This window comes from Jaculus jaculus, chromosome 7, assembly GCF_020740685.1.
Source record: "Jaculus jaculus isolate mJacJac1 chromosome 7, mJacJac1.mat.Y.cur, whole genome shotgun sequence".
Taxonomy (NCBI): domain Eukaryota; kingdom Metazoa; phylum Chordata; class Mammalia; order Rodentia; family Dipodidae; genus Jaculus; species Jaculus jaculus.
Window position 1 is genome coordinate 83,676,868 of NC_059108.1, and position 18,505 is coordinate 83,695,372.

An 18,505-nucleotide genomic window follows, 5' to 3' on the forward strand; every position below is an offset into this window, starting at 1 on the left:
AACTGTTACTTTTCACTTGGTTTGCCTCAATAACCAGTATTCTTTTCATGCCATTCAGAAGATTCAAGACAGGGGCTGGAGAGATGGCTTAGTGGTTGCCAGCAAAGCCAAAGGACCCAGGTTCAATTCCCCAGTACGCACGTAAAGCCAGATGTACAATGTGGTACATGCATCTGGCATTCATTTATAGTGGCCCTGGAACACCCATTATTGCTCTTCCTTTTTTTTTTTTTTTCGAGGTAGGGTCTCACTCTAGCCCAGGCTGACATGGAATTCACTATGGAGTCTCAGGGTGGCCTCGAACTCATGGCAATTCTCCTACCTCTGCTTCCCAAGTGCTGGGATTAAAGGCGTATGCCACCATGCCCAGCTCCATTTTTTTTTTTTAAAGTGAGAGAATGAGAGAAAGAATGGATGTGCCAGATTCTATAGCCACTACAATCGAACTTCAGATGTGTGTGTCACCTTGTGTGCATGCATGACCTTGAACATGTATCACCTTGTTCATCTGGCTTATGTGGGATCTGGGGAGTCGCACATGGGTCCTTAGGCTTTGCAGGCATGTGCCTTTACCACTAAGCCATCTCTCCAGCCCACCATGCTTGCTCTCTCTTTCTGTCTCTTCCACTCATGAGTAAATAAATCATAAAAGATTCAAGACAGAAGCTGAGTCAGTTTTGCATTAGTATTTAAAATAACTTCACTGAAGCTGGAAGGACAAAGCACTTGCCACCAAGGCATGAGGACCTGAGCTTGGATGCCCAGGACCCATGTAACAGCTGGACATTTTCGTAGCAGGATTCAGTGATTCCAGCATGCCTAGGAGACAGGAGGCAGAGGAGAAGCATCTCTTGAATGCCTGGGAGCCAGGCAGCCCTGGGCCACAGTGAATGAGAGACCCTCCCTCACACGAGGGAAAGACACAGACTGACAGCCAAGGTTTTCTTTCCTTGGACCTGCACACATGCATCATGACGTGTGTAAGCCTGCACACAAACGCTTCACTCAGAACAACCATAATTCTTGATCACATGGGCAAGGATCTGACAAGGCAACTCCTGGCTTACACAACTGCTAACCCAGTGTGTCATTTCCCACCACTGCTTTCTAAAGCAACACAGGAACTTTCAAGACTAAATGGCCAAAAGAAATTAGGATGACCTAGTCTTTAAAAAACCTAAGTTATTTAAAGAAGAAAAACAAAATCATGTCTAAATGGATAATTCATGATTTAGACAGCCTGAAATTTAATTGGTATTAACTACTCTACTAAAGAGTTTTTTTAATGCACTTAGGTAAGACTTTTTATTCCCATAAAATTGGATTTTGCTTCAAAATTTAATCTCATTCCAAGGACTCTGCTCTATACAGATGATGTAACAGTGAGGTAGGCTCTTAACATTTCATTGCCAGGAATATAAATTAAATTGTTCAGATCATTTGCCAAATAATGTTTCTTCAGTGGGACCAAGTCCTCCCCTAAGTGGGCTGTGGGAGAGGAGCAGGGGAGAGACGCTGAGCACTGAAGCTTTGTGCTCCAGCTTCATCTCGCAGGACTGAAGTCAGCCATGAGAAATCAGTGCGCATGGAAAATCGATTTGTTGTATAGCTTATTAGTTTAGAGGACCTTTGTCTGGAAAGAAGACACAAAGCCTACAGGGTCAGATCTTTTGCCAAGTCAAAATATTGACTAGAATAAAAGATAGAAAATACAAAGCACCCTATTTAGGCTACATGATAGTCTTTTAGAATATTGTCACTGTCACTTTCCTGACATGAGTAATCCTGAAAACAGTAGTTACAGTTTTAAAGAATATAAAAATCCTTGGGCTGGGAGATAGCTTAGTGCATAAAACCCTTGCCATGCAAGTGGGGGTACCTAAGTTTGGATCCCCAGGTCCATGTAACAGCCTGAAGCTGTAGTGCTTAGCATCTATAATCTCTGCATGTCTAGGGCAAGGAGGGAGGCTGTTGTGTGAAATTTTTTATCTGGGGAAGCATGAGCACACTTCTATTCACCTCAAATAGGGTTCAGATGACAGACCAAAGCCTAATTGCACCAAAATCCAATTTTGGTGAACCAGTGAATTTATTGGGGTTACTTACAAGACAAGGGTTACTTACATCATGGGTGACTCCAAAGCGGCTACATCACTACAAAATCCCTTCCTCCCCACCCCCGCATCATGTTTGGTGACCCGATGATGCTGCATCATGGAGTCCCCCTTCTAGTTACTCCTCTATTTCCTATATCATCTAGCATTTCCCATGATCCCTTGCAGCTAGGGCAGGACAGGAGAGAACAACAGCTGGAATCACAGGTGACCCTCTCCTCTTCCATCAGGAGTGTCAACACTTCTATTACCAGGACTATCACTATACTGTTCACCTCCTAAACTGCAGGCTACCCAGACAACGCAATCTCTACTCCAGGATAGCATCCTATTATGCCTGGAGGAAACAGTGTCATACACAGAGGCGGGAGACACCAGGAAGCTCTTGGGTCAACTTGCCTGGAATGCAGTGGTGAAGAGTGACCCTGCCTTGTGCCTGGTATGGCAGCACAAGCCTTTAATCCCCAGAGATAAGAGGATCACTGTGAGTTTGAGGCTCGCCTGAGATTACATAGAGAATTTCAGGTCAGCATGGGCTACAGCGACACCCTACCTCAAAAAAAGAAACAGAGAAGGTTGGAGGGATGGCTTAGTGGTTAAGGCATTTTGCAAAGCCAAAGGACCCAGGTTCAATTCCCCAGGACCCATGTTAGCCAGATGCACAAGGGGTGCATGCATCTGGAATTTCTCTGCAGTGGCAGGAGGCCCTGGCATGTCCATTCCCTCTCTTTCTCTCTCCCTGTCAAATAAATAAAAATAAAATATTTTAAAAAAAGAAAAAAGAAAAAGTAGCCTGGCGTGGTGGCACACACCTTTAATCCCAGTGCTCGGGAGGCAGAGGTAGGATGATCTCCATGAGTTCGAGGCCATCCTGAGAATACATAGTGAATTCTAGGTCAGCCTGGGCCAGAGTGAGGCCCTACCTTGAAAAACCAAAAAAAAAAAAAGAGACCCTGCCTCATATTAGAAAGTTGTCCTCTGACTTTCACTTACACACCCTGGCATGCACGCATGCACATGCGCACACACATATCTACTTTTCTTTTCTTTTTTTAAAATTTATTTATTTATTTATTTTGAGAGCGACAGACAGAGAGAAAGACAGATAGAGGGAGAGAGAGAGAATGGGCGCGCCAGGGCTTCCAGCCTCTGCAAACAAACTCCAGACGCGTGCGCCCCCTTGTGCATCTGGCTAACGTGGGACCTGGGGAACCGAGCCTTGAACCGGGGTCCTTAGGCTTCACAGGCAAGCGCTTAACTGCTAAGCCATCTCTCCAGCCCACATATCTACTTTTCTTATTATATATATATATATATTCTGAAGGAAAACTTTCTGCTATCTTATCAGAAGTTTCTTTCTGTTACTCTTATTCCACTACTACTAAATTGTCACAAAACACCACTCCTAGGAATGACCTGTTCACAAGTAAGCAGATATGAAATTATAGTGTGACCAAAGCTTTCTAAAACTTTCCACCTGCATTTATCAGCAATAGCAGAGGCTGTGATGTAGTTCAGTGGTAGAGTGCTTGTCAGGCTCCAGAGTCAAACCCCACTGCTGCACAAATGAGTAAGTGCAAACAGGCAATCAACATGGTAGAAGTGAGTACAATCAAGTTCTGGTAAGGCCTTCTTGCCAAAGAGAGAGAAAAGGAGTCAAACCACTACAGAGGAGACTGAGTTTATTCAACAAGTGTTTACTAAGTCCTTACTATTTGCCAGGCACTGGTTTAGGGGCTGAGAATATATTGCATTGATTGAAAACATACAAACTCCTGTCCCTGTTGTGCTTACACTCTAGATGGAGGAAACGAGACAGTAAACATTATAAATAAGGAAATTGCATGGTACATTAGAAGGTGAGAAGTACTATGATAAAATAGAGCAGTTGTGAGAATGAAATTTTCCAAAATCCAGAAATGGGAAGAATAAAGGCCTTTCTTGGAAAAGTGTGCAAGTCTGTACGTAATAAAAGAAAACACTTATGTCTCTATTACATTTGTGATATTTTAGCAAGAAATTAAAAGGATTTTAAGTTCTGAAAGTAGACTTGGGAACTAGGAAGGGTTCCTTTTATACAACAGGTACTCAACAGAGTTCTTGAGGCAGGAACATCTGCTTCCTGTAGCAGTAGAGCCTTCCAGAGGTCTAGTGAATTCCAAGATTCTGGCCACATTACCAACCAGTTGCTCTCAAGGGTCAAATGACTGAAGAAAGGCTGGAAGGGACAGACACTGTGGAAAAACTCAAATAGCTTTGAGATATTTTTATTTATATTTCCTTTTGAAAGTACAGCACCCTTTTCTTTTATTAGAGAAGGATGAACTCATTAAAAAGAAACACTGATAAGAAGGGGACCACCCACATTTCCAGCTCCACCTTCCCCTTCAATAGATCACCATGCATATGTGTGCCTAACTTTGGGCCGGCTCTTTGCACACTATTACCAGAGGCCAACACCAAATTACCAGGTAGATTTTTGTCCTTTGATTTAAATTCAAATTCTCAGTCCAGCAAAACAATCAAAACCACAAATGTCTACTTTTAGCCTCTGTGTAATTATTTTCTGCAAGAAAGAAGTGAAAAGAGAAATCACCAGTGTTGTCATTTTCAATCCTAAAGTCATTAATTTAGCAAAATGGGGCAATGAAAGAAAGTTCAGGTTGGAGGACCAGAAAAAGGAGTGTCCAGCCCCATGGGACATTTATATGACAGCAGCTCTTGCTAGAGGTAATAATGTCATTAGGTCGTAGTAATTCTCCAGAAACCCCAACAGCCCTGCTTTAACAACATCTGGAAATTGTTCAGATGACAAATGTCTGTTTCTTGCTGTTAAGGCTTCAATGATGCCTCTCTGTGGCATCTGTCACCAACTTTTTTCTTTGCAAACCTCCTCCTTTCAAATCAGGAAGTATGCATAAAGTGCAAGTAAAAGTCACTCCTGGGCCCCTAGGCCCTTGTTCTGAGAGCCAGTATTCCCAAATCTATCGTTAAACCGCTGGCCAACAAGGATGTCTGCTGGCATTTCTTGAGTTAGCAAATGAGTTCATCCAGCAAAGAGAGTGTCTGAAAGTCGTTGCAGTCCTGGCAAGAAAACACGAAGTACCACACATATGACAGGGATGTGAACGATGGAAGCAGTAGGGGGGACTTTATGGTCACTTTAGCGGCCATCTTTGGATCTCAACTCTTAGAATTCAGGAACCATCACTACGATGAAAGAGACCAGCGGATTTCAGATCACAGTCAATCTTCAGAAAGGGCAGATTCAGTTTTCCCTGTGTTAGAGGACAGAAAAGAAAATAGAGTCAAATTTGATGAATTGTATGTCATAATGTCAAAGAAAAAAAAAGCCACAGATAAACACTTCCCCATTTATGAAGCATTTTCAGCCTCCTGATAGAACTCTGCAGAATGTTTTCTTTGCTATCAGGCATAATGTCCAAACAGGTCATGGACTAGGCAGTGTTAAATGCATTTCTTTAAGGCAAAACTTTTTTTTTTTTTTTTTTTTTTTTTTTTTTTTTTTTTTTTGGTTTTTCAAGGTAGGGTCTCACTCTAGTCCAAGCTGACCTGGAATTCACTATGTAGTCTCAGGGTGGCCTTGAACTCACGGTGATCCTCCTACCTCTGCCTCCTGAGTGCTGGGATTAAAGGCGTGTACCACCATGCCTGGCTCAAAGCAAAACTTTTTAAATTTATGTTTTCATTTATTTTGGTTTTGCTGGGGTTTGAACCTTGGATTTTGCACTTGCTAGGTAAGTGTTCCATCACTGAACTACATCCCTGCCCTTCCTGTAAGATATCTTTGAGACTTAATATGCTAATGAGCTGTCACTTTTCAAGACAGGAATACAATATGCATCATTTTCTACATTTCAAGGGCCCAGAAGTTTACTTTTTAATAAACCAACTTGGCAGAATTAGTGGTTTTATTTTTGTTTGTTTTTTGAGGTAGGGTCTCACTCTAGCTCAGGCTGACTTGGAAGTCACTATGTAGTCTCAGTGTAGCCTTGAACTCACAGTGATTCTTCTACCTCTACCTCCCAAGTACTGGGATTAAAGGCATGCCCCACCACGCCTAGCCAGAATTAGTGTTTTAATGATACTTTTGGGGAGTTGGGAACTGAGGGAATCTGAGACAGTTTCACTATAGTGGCTAGCCTGGCCTCAAACACAATTCTCCTCCTTCAGTCACCAAAGTAAAGGGATAGTAGACATGTGCCACTGTGCCCAAATTAGTTCAATGTATTTTGAGAAATGTTTTGTAATGTTGGTTGGAGGGGACAGAAATGATGTTAAATCATATTCAATTTATAGTACTTCAGCCTTGTTTTTCAAGTGAATCCTTTCAAGTTTATCCTCTATCAATTTAATAAATTAGCCATCATAGCTAGGTTCCATTATATTTCCTTTGTAATGTGCCAAAATTATGGACAAAATTTAGTATTATGTGTGACTGGTTAACAATAATGATAAAAAGTTAATTACTTCTAGTTATTATAAAGCGTCATGCAATCAGTAGACATCCTCAGGGAATGTCCTTTGCATTTTTTCTAATTTTTCTAAGAGCGTGAAGGTCAAGATTTCAGATACCATTAAGTATGAATGGGCTGGGAAGATTGTTCAGTCGTTAAAGGAGCTTGCTTGCACAGCCCACTGGCCGGGATTTGATTCCACATTATATATACAATAAAACTATAGGTGAGATTAAAGCGTGTACACTACAAAATACTTACAATTAAAGTCACATTGATCAAAAGTCACAGAAGTAGTAGAGAGGCACTCGGAGGGTGAGGTAGGAGGACTGCTGTGAGTCTGAGGCCACCCTGGGACTACATAGGGAATTCAGGGTAGGCTGGGCTACAGTGAAGCTCTTACCTCAAAAAAAAAAAAAAAAAAAAAAGAAAAGAAAAATTTAAAGCCACAGAAAATGATCAAATACATACTAGTTAAATTCCTAAATTTCTTTTTAGCTTCTGCTCTTTCTTCAGCATCGAAGTACCAAACAGTCATAGCATATCTGTGAAAGACAAGCAGGTACAAGAAAACATTATTATCAAAAAGAAAAAAAGAAAACTTGCTATTTGAACTTCACATTAACATCATTTATAAATCTAATGCTTGGTTTTTTTAAAAGACTTTTAATTATTTATTTGAGAGAGAGAGAATTAATGGGTGCCCAGGGCCTCCAGCCACTGCAAATGAACTCCATATGCATGCACCACCTTGTGCATCTTGCTTATGTGGGTACCAGGGAATAGAACCTGGTACTAAAGAATCCAACTGCTAAGACATCTTTAGCTCTAAAGTGTTAAGTATTATTAGAAGTCCATCCCTATTTTAATTAATTTGAAATTACTGTTCCATGTAAATGTATAAAACACAAAAAGAGTCTCAGGCATGTCCGGAACACTGGGAATTCAAAGGACTTGGCACTGGACCTTCTTCTTTGTAAAGCTGGTGGCTCAAGAGACAACGCCATAAGGAGATGTGACCTGCACAGAAAGGACCAGAGGAGATTCGCCCTGCTAAGGACAGGGAAGTTCAAGTTAGTGGGGAGAACAGAGAACAGCATGGGATATGTGAGTGAAGCTTCAAAGACTGGCTTGGTTAAGCCACAGATCATCTAAGATGCATGGCCCACCTTCTCTTGTTTTGGACATGGGGCGAAGATGCGGTTGGATGAATATGGTTGCAAGCTCTCTCTGCTCTCTGATTGTTTCCTTAGACCTATCCACAGGGCAGACTATAATAGGAGCCATTTCATGTTTGGGTTTTGTTTTTTTTAATGATGTGTTGATGTAAATTTTTAAAATATATTTATCATATTGTACTTACTTGAGAGAGAAAAAGGTGGAGGAAAGAGAAAGGGAATGGGCATGCCAGGGTCTCCAGCCACTATAAAGGAACTCCAGAACTCCAGATGTGTGCACCCACTTGTGCATCTGGTTTACGTAGGTCCTGGGGAATTGAACTGAAGTCCTCTGGCTTTATAGGCAAGTCCCTTAACTGCTAAGCCATCTCTCCAGGCCTCATGCTTGGTTTTTTTTTTTGTTGTTGTTATTTGTTTTGTTTTGTTTTAGCCATCCCTTTATAATTATTAGCCAAAGCATTTCTATAGCACTTGGTCCCCCATCCCCATCCATGAGCTTCAAATCTCCCTTTGCTAATGTTTTCCCTGACAGGTTGGTCATCATGACACTGGAAAATACCTAGAGAACTGTGCCACAAACAACAGGGAACATTTATTGAACCCAATCAAACAAACCATAAGCAGACTTCATGGTAGAATAAAACCAGCTTGAGAGGGGAGGGAATTACCATGGTTTGTTGTCTATAAGTATAGAAGTTGTCAATAAAAAAATTATAAATATATATGTGTATATATATACACACACACACATATATTTATAATTATATATATACATACATATATATATATATATATATATATATATATATATATATATATATATGAAATCAAAAAGAAAAGTGGGGGGAGGGAGGGAGGGAGGGAGAGAGGCTTGGGAAAAACATCTAGGGACTTACTTAAGAATTTAAGAGCCAGGCGTGGTGGCGCACGCCTTTAATCCCAGCACTCAGGAGGCAGAGGTAGGAGGATCGCCGAGAGTTCAAGTCCACCCTGAGACTCCATAGTGAATTCCAGGTCAGCCTGGGCTAGAATGAGACCCTACCTTGAAAAACAAAAAACAAAAAACAAAAAACAAAAAAAATAAGAATTTAAGAATCATGGGCCTGGGCAGATTTCTCAGTGGTTAAAGGTGCTTGTTCACAAAGCATGCCAGTCCAGATTCAATTGCACAGTACCACTATAAAGCCAGATGTACAAAGTGATGCACGTATCTGGAGTTTGATACAAGAGGCCCTAGTGAGTACATTCTCCCCCGCACCCCCCTGCTAGTAAATAACTATTTTTTCAAAAATAATAAAAAAAATATTTAAAAAGCAGCTCATGTAGACCCTGTGACAATGCAGCTGGATTTGTAACTGGGGCTCCAGGCAGAGGTATGTGGAGGGCCACACATGTGATTTAATCAAACTGGGCTTGTCCTGCCCGGCCCTCTCTCTGCTATCAACTGCTACTGCCTGCACACGCTTGCCCAGCTTGCCACTACTGCCTGGCTGACAGCGACACCAGGAGACGAAGGGAAGTGACAGGTAGAGACAGGGAGCAAGATTTTCATTAAAACTTTCTACATTAAAATTAAACAGTCCCACTGGGCATGGCAGCACATGCCTTTAATCCCAGAACTTGGAAGGCAGAGGTAGGAGGATGCTGTGAGTTCAAGGTCAGCCTGAGACTATATAGTGAATCCCAGGTCAACCTGGGCTATCTCAAAATAAAATAAAATAAAATAAACATCCTAAGTTGTTTGGTGATGCTGAAAATCTTTACATCCGTGTGTTTTTATAAAAATGAAGAGAAAGAAGAGATTTTAAAAATGACCTGTTGTAACATGTGTGTGCCATTGATACCACTGGCCTACTTTAAGCTAAGAAAGGTAAAAAGTCTAAAAAGAATGAATTACTCTTTCTTTTCTCTAGATTCTTTCTCTGCTCAAATCTGGCAGTTTGTAAACTCATCAGACAGAATTTTTGTTATGTGACAGCCAAACATTTTCTAGGAACTCAGCTCTCTCCTAACCCAACTTGACATATCTTACTTAACCCAGGCTGACCTTAAAGTCCTGATTCACCTGAGGCCATTTTCTGAGTGCTGGCATTACAGGCCTATGCACTATACCTGGCCCCATGTCAGACTTTTAAAAAGATGAGAGAGGGGCTGAAGAGATGGCTCAGCAGTTAAGAAATTTGACTGTATAGCTTAGTGACCTAGGTTTGACTTCCCAGTATCCATGTAGAGCCAGACGCACAAAAGGGTGCATGTGGCTGGAGTTCATTTGTGGTGGCTAGAGGCCCTGGCGTGTCCATTCTCTCTCTCTGCCCCCTCCCTCTGCTAGCAAATAAATAAACATAAAAAATACATGAGAGAGAAAAGGAAGAGATAAAGGGGGAAATTACGAATACTGTTAACAGTTATTTCAAACTTTCTCTTTAATTTTTATCCTTCCAAACTGTTTTGCTATCAGCTTTGGGGTACATTTGCCCACCCCTCCCCATACGCACAGGACATGAGTTCAGAGTTTTGGGACTGGGGTTTATAGAAGCTCTGGTAGGGAGGCACAGAGCTGGCTGTACCTGGTTGCATAGGAAGGCTGGACTTCATGTGGGTTCCTGCGATCTGACCAGAAGAACAGTAGTCTGTCAAAAATGGGTTCCACATCTGCTATGAATGACTTCCCTTCTGGAAATATCCGTAGGATCCCTCCATGTATCTAAGGACCAAAAAGAAATGAGTGATTCCCAAGCTCACAGGTAGTTTATTGGTATTCTGGAAACAATGCTACCTCTACCTCCACTTCAAGTGGATTTTGCCCCTAAATCTTTACTTCAACCCATATACTGAATCAAAGCCTATTTCAAACTTAGCATGCAATGTCTCCTTATTCATGTCATCCTAGCATCTTCCCACCCCCAGGTCACAAAGGCCCGTGGACACAAAACAGAACTTTAGGCTGCATCACACAGAATTATCAGTATCAGACTGTTTTGACCTAAAAGGCAAACAGAAAAAAAAAAAAAAATCCCTAGCAATTTTACATGGCTGTGGCTAGGATCAGCAGTTTCCTATATCATCATATGTAACTTCCCCTGCAGTAACACTGTTTAGCTTTCTTCTGAACTACTCTCATGTATGTCTGATCTCATTAGCTTGCACATTACATGTCCTTTCCCCTGAACCCTCAAGTCACCTTATTTGCACCTTTTGTACCATTCTCCTTTTTCACGTTTACTCAGTCTGTCCTAGAGAAACCACACTCTGGGTAGGAATCGGGCAGCGCACTGCCGCGCTCCCGCTGGCGCATGACTAATGCTGGCAGGAACTCAAATATGTGTGAATTTCATTCTTTGTCCTTTACTATTATTGACTTAGTAACTTTCCTCAACACAGCACCCCAAATGATTTTAAAGGGGAGCTAAGGGAGGTATTCCAGTCATGTTACCAAGCAGGGAGAAGAGATAAGCCTTTCTACCACCACCTCACTGGTTTCCAAAGTTTCATTTTCCTGACCTTAGATAAACTAAACTGCTTTATGGCAGCTGGAGATCGCCCCAGTGAAGGGGAAGTGGAGATGTAGAGGGTTCAAACGCCAAATAAGCCTGCAAAGTTCTCTAACTCCCCACATTCCTAAGTCACTCTTGACTTTCAGAGAGGGTATAAAGTACAGACCTAACGTCCATGGCTATAGCCCTGCACCGTGTACAACACAAAAGGAAGCCACAAAGCTTTGCCAGTCACAGACCATAGCAAGCCACAGCAAGAAAGTCACCAAAGGGACCTATCACCCTGAGAAAGAGGAGGGGCATGGTTTCACGTTACACAGTTACTTTTTTTTTTTTTTTTTTTTTATTTGAGAGCAACAGACACAGAAAGAAAGACAGGTAGAGGGAGAGAGAGAGAATGGGCACGCCAGGGCTTCCAGCCTCTGCAAACGAACTCCAGACGCGTGCGCCCCCTTGTGCATCTGGCTAACGTGGGACCTGGGGAACCGAGCCTCGAACCGGGGTCCTTAGGCTTCACAGGCAAGCGCTTAACTGCTAAGCCATCTCTCCAGCCCTACACAGTTACTTTTGTGGCGCTCTCTGAACGTTGCTGCTGGAGGGAAAGTGTGCATCGTATGCTGTGCCGGAAGTCACATCTGCTCTAGTCCTCACATAACCTTCCTGCCGTCAACCCTGGCACCTTAGTAGTCACCATGCTCTCCCACCAGATTAGTATCACTGCCATTACTTTTTTTTATAAAGAGAGAAAGGGAATCGTCATGGCAGAGCCTCCAGCCACTGTTCTCTCCAGAGCATGAGCCCCCTTGTGCCCTTGTGCGACCTTGTGCATGTGTCACCATGGGCGTCTGGCTTATCTGGGACCTGGGAAGTCAAGCCTGGGTCCTTAGGCTTCATAGGCCAGTTCCTTAACCACGAAGCCATCTCTCTAGCCCACCACTAATTTTTTATCCCATCAATTCTAGTACTAATTCCATAGGTGAGGGGAAGAAAAAATATAAAAGGATTCATCCATGACAGGCAGGGCTATTAAAAAGCCAAAACTCTTCCCAAAGTTACCTGAACTCTTTTCCTGGTTGGATATGACATGTTCTTGCATGAATTCTCAGTCTCTTTTGTCTGCACCCTTTCTGACACAGAACCCCACATGAGCCCCCATCACTCCACAGTACAGTACCTTGGCATCCCAGTTCTTATTCAGGTAGTAGATGCAAGTGATGCAGCGGCCGTCACCATTGGGGTTGTCTACGTGGCGCACATAGCCTGTTCCATTTCCAGGATAGCAAGCCACCATTGCCTGTAGAGAAATCCCAAGGAGGTGGTTAACAAAAGTGAGGTAGTCTCCTGCTGGCTGGCTTCATACCTATTTATATAGTACATCAATTCACATCATGGACATAATGTAAAATTAAGTTATTCTTTAGCTTGAAAGCACAAAAGACAGGTTATGCCTTATGACTCAGTCTAGAAAAAGTGGCTCAACAATAGTCCTACCGTTCTACAGTATTTCCAGGGCTTTTAAAGTAACCCATCTACATCACCAACAGGCTGCCCTGCCTTCTTTCATTCATCCAATCCCAAAGGAAGAAAAAGTCAGGCTTACTCAAAAGGCTTAGGACAGAGAAGGTAGAGAGAAAGGTCGGTGGGAAGCCAAGCCTTAACTTGTTAGCACAGGCATCACAGGAAGGTCCCTAGGGGGTGAGAGCCACACATATTCTAGTGTGTGGTTGTAAGTGCTTTTTCTCTTCCTGGTATTTATCAAACTTGGTGAGAATCCATGGTTCTCTTCCTTTGTGGCCTACCTATAACCACCAGGTGGAAGAATGAAGCAGAAAGCCATGTCAAAATCCTACTGAGGGGATGGAGAGATGGCTCGGCAATTAAAGGTGCTTGCTTGCAAAGCCTGATGGTCTGTATTCCATTCCCTAGTACCCACATAAAACCAGATACACAAAGAGGCACACATGTCTGGAATTTGTTTGCAGCAGCAGCAGGAGGGCCTGGAGTACGTATTCTCTCTCAAATAATTAAAAAAAAAAAAAAACACCTTTTTTAAAAAAAACCTACTTAAAATTACGATTAAGGGCTGGAGAGATGGCTTAGCGGTTAAGCGCTTGCCTGTGAAGCCTAAGGACCCCGGTTTGAGGCTCTGTTCCCCAGGTCCCACGTTAGCCAGATGCACAAGGGGGCACACGCGTCTGGAGTTCGTTTGCAGAGGCTGGAAGCCCTGGCACGCCCATTCTCTCTCTCTCCATCTATCTGTCTTTCTCTCTGTGTCTGTCGCTCTCAAATAAATTAAAAAAAAAATTACGATTAAAGGGTAACACATACCTTTAGTCCCTTCATGAAAAAATTTATGACAAACATAGGGTGGGGAAGCAAAGAAAAAAAGTCTTTTCTTCACAGGACATTGCTATATTAAAGAGAATATTTTAGGGCTGGAGAGGTGGCTTAGCAATTAAGACACTACAAAGTCTAAGGACCCAGTTTTGATTCCCCAGTACCCATGCAAAGCTAGATGCACAAAGTGGCCCTTCAACCTGGAGTTTGTTGCAGCAGCTGGGGGTCCTGACACACCCATTCTCTCTCTCTTCTTTCTATGTCTCTCTCTGCTTACAAATAGATAACATATTTTTTAAAAAAAGAAAAAAAATATTTTAATATGGGTTCAGTATGGCTGAGGAAGATAATAGACTTGGTAACATAAAATGAGAGCAGGAAACTTCCTCCCTGCTTACCGATATGGTGATCATATAGAAAATGTCCATTGAAAATCTAATGAATAAATCAATTTCACTAATTGATTTCAGGGCCCTTTGTCTAAAGAATATGATCAAATTCGACCTAGATCAACAACCCTCTACCACAGGTGGGGATCCAGGCCATAATATTCCCTGATAAATTGCAGGGCTGCTTCATGGGTAAAATGACCAGATGGACAGAGCCCCAAACTAAGGCACTCACGGGTCAGCTTAAGTGTGGCTGTCCAGTGACCCCCAACAGAGCCTAAAATCATGGAGTTCAACATCACATGCCGCATGCTAGAATGTAAGGCTGAGGAGTCATGTGGCTTTAAAGTGAGTGATCTTAAAAGGCTTAACTCAGTGCCTCTCTCACACTTTACTTCCTGATGCAGCTGGCAGTGCCCATCGCTTGCCCATAAACCTTGAAATTGTCAACGCAACGTCCTTCTGAGGGCTGAAGTTAGATTGTCAGTGTGAACCTCTTCCCAAGAGTGGATTTTTGAGGTGACTGTAGTAGAGACCTAACAAACGATGATACCACCAAGCATGCAGACATGGCTTGGGGAAAGCTGATTGGGAGCTGGCAGAAGTGATGGGCCTCACTGAAGACAAAGAGGTGAATGAAGTCACCTAGAAATGAGTAGGGTATTACCTATGCCTGGAAGCAGCTGTTAGGATTGTAAGAGCCATCACTGAAAGGCACTCAGGCACAAACAATTGCTGGCTGATACTTTACCATCTCAGCCTCCGCACTATGTGTGCCTGAAAAGAAAAAGTACCCCATCAGTCAGTGCTAGAGCTTTCTGTTCCTAAACAGCTCTACTCCCAAGAAAAGGCCAGCGGTCTGGATGCGTGCTGCCCAGCTCACTCTGCCACCGCGTGAGCCCAGCTTCTTTCCGGAAGGGGCTTGGGTTACAAAGGCCTCCACAAAGAGCTAAGATTTCATAGAAGCATCAACCCCCAGAGAAGCAACAGCATTTTCCAGGGCATTGTAAGCATTTATCTGACTCAGAAGTCGGCTTGTACTAAAATATAGGAGAAAAACAAGATCACAAAAACACATCGTTTACTAATTGCTGCTGGTGTAAAAAGCACACAGGGAACCTGGAGATGGCTCAGCTTGCAAAGCCTGATGTCCTGGGTTCAATTCCCCAGTACTCACATAAAGCCAGTGTAGTAAGTGGCACATGTACCTGGAGTTTGTTTACAGTGGCAGGAAGCCCTGGTGCACCCATATTCATTCTCTCTCTATCTTTCTCAAATAAATAAATTAAATTTTTATTAATTTATTTATTTTGGGTTTTCGAGGTAGGGTTTCAATCTAGCTCAGGCTGACCTGTAATTAACTATGTAGTCTCAGGGTAGCCTTGAACTCATGGTGATCCTCCTTACCTCTGCCTCCTGAGTGCTAGAATTAAATTTCTTTTTAAAGAACATACACACAGAGAAACAGCATGATTTCAAAGGACTTGCTATCAGTTCAAAACCCCTAAATGGAAGCAACTGAGTGCTAAAGAGACAAGAAGAGATCATTTTTCTGGCCAGAGTGACTATTCACCCTCTCTCTGATTCCAGAAGCTATGCACATCACATTGGAAACAATGGAAGGAAGCCACGGCCAGGCTCAGGGGGCTAGCACAGCCGCTCGGGCCAACCGCACCTCTGAGATTCTGGATGAGTGCCACAGGAGATGGGTCTCAGCTCGGGCACATTCCCAACGTTTTGCTGCACAAAGAGGTAAACCTCACTCAGGAACTGGCCTCACATCTGAGCCAATTTGTGCACAAGGCAGTAACACACTCCGGAAACGGATCAGTTCAGCAGAGCTGCTATCTAAACCTCATCAAGCCTGCGAAAGGATTCAGGCCGTAGACGGAGGTGCCTTATTGTCAGCAGAGCAGAGCTGAGTTTAACAAACATACAACAATGGCGCTGACACTTACCAGGAAGATGACTTTATTACAGGCCTTTCATTTGCTAAGACTTCCTGACAGGACTAATACTTGAAATTTACAGAAGTTTGACAGCATTAGTGTCACTGACAAGTAGCACATGCAGGATAGCCTTAGTCTGTTCTTGGATGTACAGATATGTGCACACACCCTTATGTCCTGTCCACTGGCTCCTCAGGGCCACCCGGCGCACACACGCGCACGCACACGCACACGCACACCCCATCACCAGAAGCCTCAGCATGGCTCTGCAGCTACAGGAAATGAGAGAAATGAATCAGATGTTCTGAGCCTGGCTGTGTACCCCAGAGATATGTGTATTAAACATATAAGAGGCCAAGTTCAGGCAGGAAATGTGTATGTATTCTTTGAAAAGATTCAGACACAGAACTATAACAGACAGGTCTATGTATAAAATTTACTTTCCAAATGAGAAAAGAAAAATGGTGGTTCTATTAGACTTGCTGGTGAATTGACTGAAAAAAAATTGTATCTCACCAAGCCCAGATGTAAAGCTGAAAAATACAGAGTATAGGATTTCCACCCTAAGCAGAAAACTCCTGTGTATAGCCAACCACAGCTTAGGGTAGGTACTCAACTAACATGTGATGCAGGAGGCTGCAGATTTGGTTGTGTGCACAGCATACAACGAATGCAACACAACCTATCTACAGGATAACTATTGCTCAATCTCTTTGCATCTCAGGCTGCTCATCTGTAAAATGGGCTTAGAGGACTGGAGTGATGACTGAGCAGTTAAGGCACTTGCCTGCGAAGCCTAATGACCTACGTTCAACTCCCCAGAACCCATGTATGACATGCATCTGGAGTTCATTTGCAGTGGATAGAGGCCCTGGCATGCCCATTCTCTCTCACCTCTCATAAATAAGTAAATAGATAAGTAGATAAATGAATAAATAAAATGAGTTTAGGGAGAATGAAGAAAATAAACCATAAAACAGTCCAAGACCTGGTTTGCACCAGGAGAATCACTGTCATTTGCAGTGAGGGAAAATCTTTAGCATTTATGAGAATCAAAGCCATCATTATTTTGTGTAAACTCTCCTAAATACTGTTATTCTCAACTTTTTAGCTAAGGCCATTAAAGAATGATATTAGCCTTACTGAATATCACTGATGTTTCCCAAGAATTAAGCTACTTGGAGATGGATCCTGAGTAGGCACCTTCCCCACCTGTCATTACCAGTCATGTCTATAAGTGCTACCCACAGTCTACATGCTTCTTCCACACCTCCCCGATCTAACCAGGTCTACTTTATAGAACAATCAGGACCTAGGGCCTTTTTCTTCTCTATCATGGGCATGGCTGCAGAGAATGGAATATGTAAAGAAAGAGTGGGGAAGAAAATAGAAGACACCACACACCAGCTTAAGCTTCTAAGATAGCTCAGTGATTCATCATCCAGGTCAAAGCAGGCTCATTTATATTTACTTCAGGTGACCAGCACCCAGGTGACAAACTTGCCACAGCTCTCAGTTGTCTGTGGGTAGAGGAACCGAGGGCTCTCCTTGGAGGTGGGAGTTGTGTTCTGCATGTGTTCTAGCTCACTCACTGGACATGGACAGCAGGCAGTGCCACTCCCCCAACCTAGTGCACTATGTTCTGCATTTGTACAGGTACCCTGCTGAGGCAGGGCCCATGATATGATTCCCAAGGCAGAGGAAGGATATCTATGGATGGGGCAGAGACCTGGAAAAGACAAAGTTTTTGATATATATTCCAAAAATCCCATGCAAATGCAGAGGGCCAGAAAGCTAACTGGAATTGTTGCTTCAGCCTTCAATGGTTTCCTTGTCCTGAGGTGTGTGTGATCATTCAGGACACTTGGGTACTACTATGAGTAAGTTTCCACAGTACAAAAGTCATAAGGCTTCTTAAGATGGTGGCAGCTACTCAAAGGCTTTCTCTAAGGTTAAAGATATACCAAAGTCCACACTAACCACCAGTTGGTCATATCCATTGTCCAAGATGGAACAAAAAGTTAAAAAAAAACAAAAAACAGGGAGCTGGAGAGATGGTTCAGTGGTTAAGGCACTTACCTGCAAACTCTTAACGAGCTGAGTTTGATTCCGTAGTGCCCATGTAAAGTCCAATGCAAAAAGTGGCACATGAGTCTGGAGTTCATATGCAGTGACTAAAAGACCCTGGTGTGCTCATTCATTCTCTCTCTCTCTCTCCTTGCAAATAAAATGAAAAAAAAAAAAAAAAAGAAGAAGTTTAAAAAATAAAATAAAATAGACAGCCTGAGCTAGAGTGAGACCCTGTCCTGAAAACCAAAACAATAAAATATGAAAGTGGGCTGGAGAGATGACTTAGCACTTAAGGTGCTTGCCTGCAAAGCCTGTGGATTCAGGTTCAAATCATCAGTACCCAAGTAAAGCCAGATACACAAGGTGGCACATGTGTCTGGAGTTCATTTGAAATGGCTAGAAGCCCTTTCATGCCCATTCCATCTGCCTCTTTCTCTCTCTCAAATAAATAAAATATTTTAAAAATAAATAAAAAATCAAGGTCCCCCTTGAGAAG

The 18,505-nt window shown here is 42.7% G+C and overlaps 1 protein-coding gene across 1 annotated transcript in view; it reads right to left on the reverse strand.

The window, feature by feature from the left end:
• Positions 1–3,779: 3,779 nt before the first annotated feature.
• The window catches only part of Egln3 (egl-9 family hypoxia inducible factor 3), a 48,337-nt gene continuing 33,611 nt past the window's right edge, over positions 3,780–18,505 (reverse strand). The window contains exons 2-5 of the mRNA XM_004661861.2: positions 12,439–12,558; positions 10,338–10,474; positions 7,064–7,137; positions 3,780–5,392 (exon numbers count right to left, since the gene is read on the reverse strand). Of these exons, the coding sequence (XP_004661918.1) occupies positions 5,361–5,392; positions 7,064–7,137; positions 10,338–10,474; positions 12,439–12,558 (363 nt within the window). The 3' untranslated portion in view covers positions 3,780–5,360. The remainder of the gene's footprint in view (positions 5,393–7,063; positions 7,138–10,337; positions 10,475–12,438; positions 12,559–18,505) is intronic.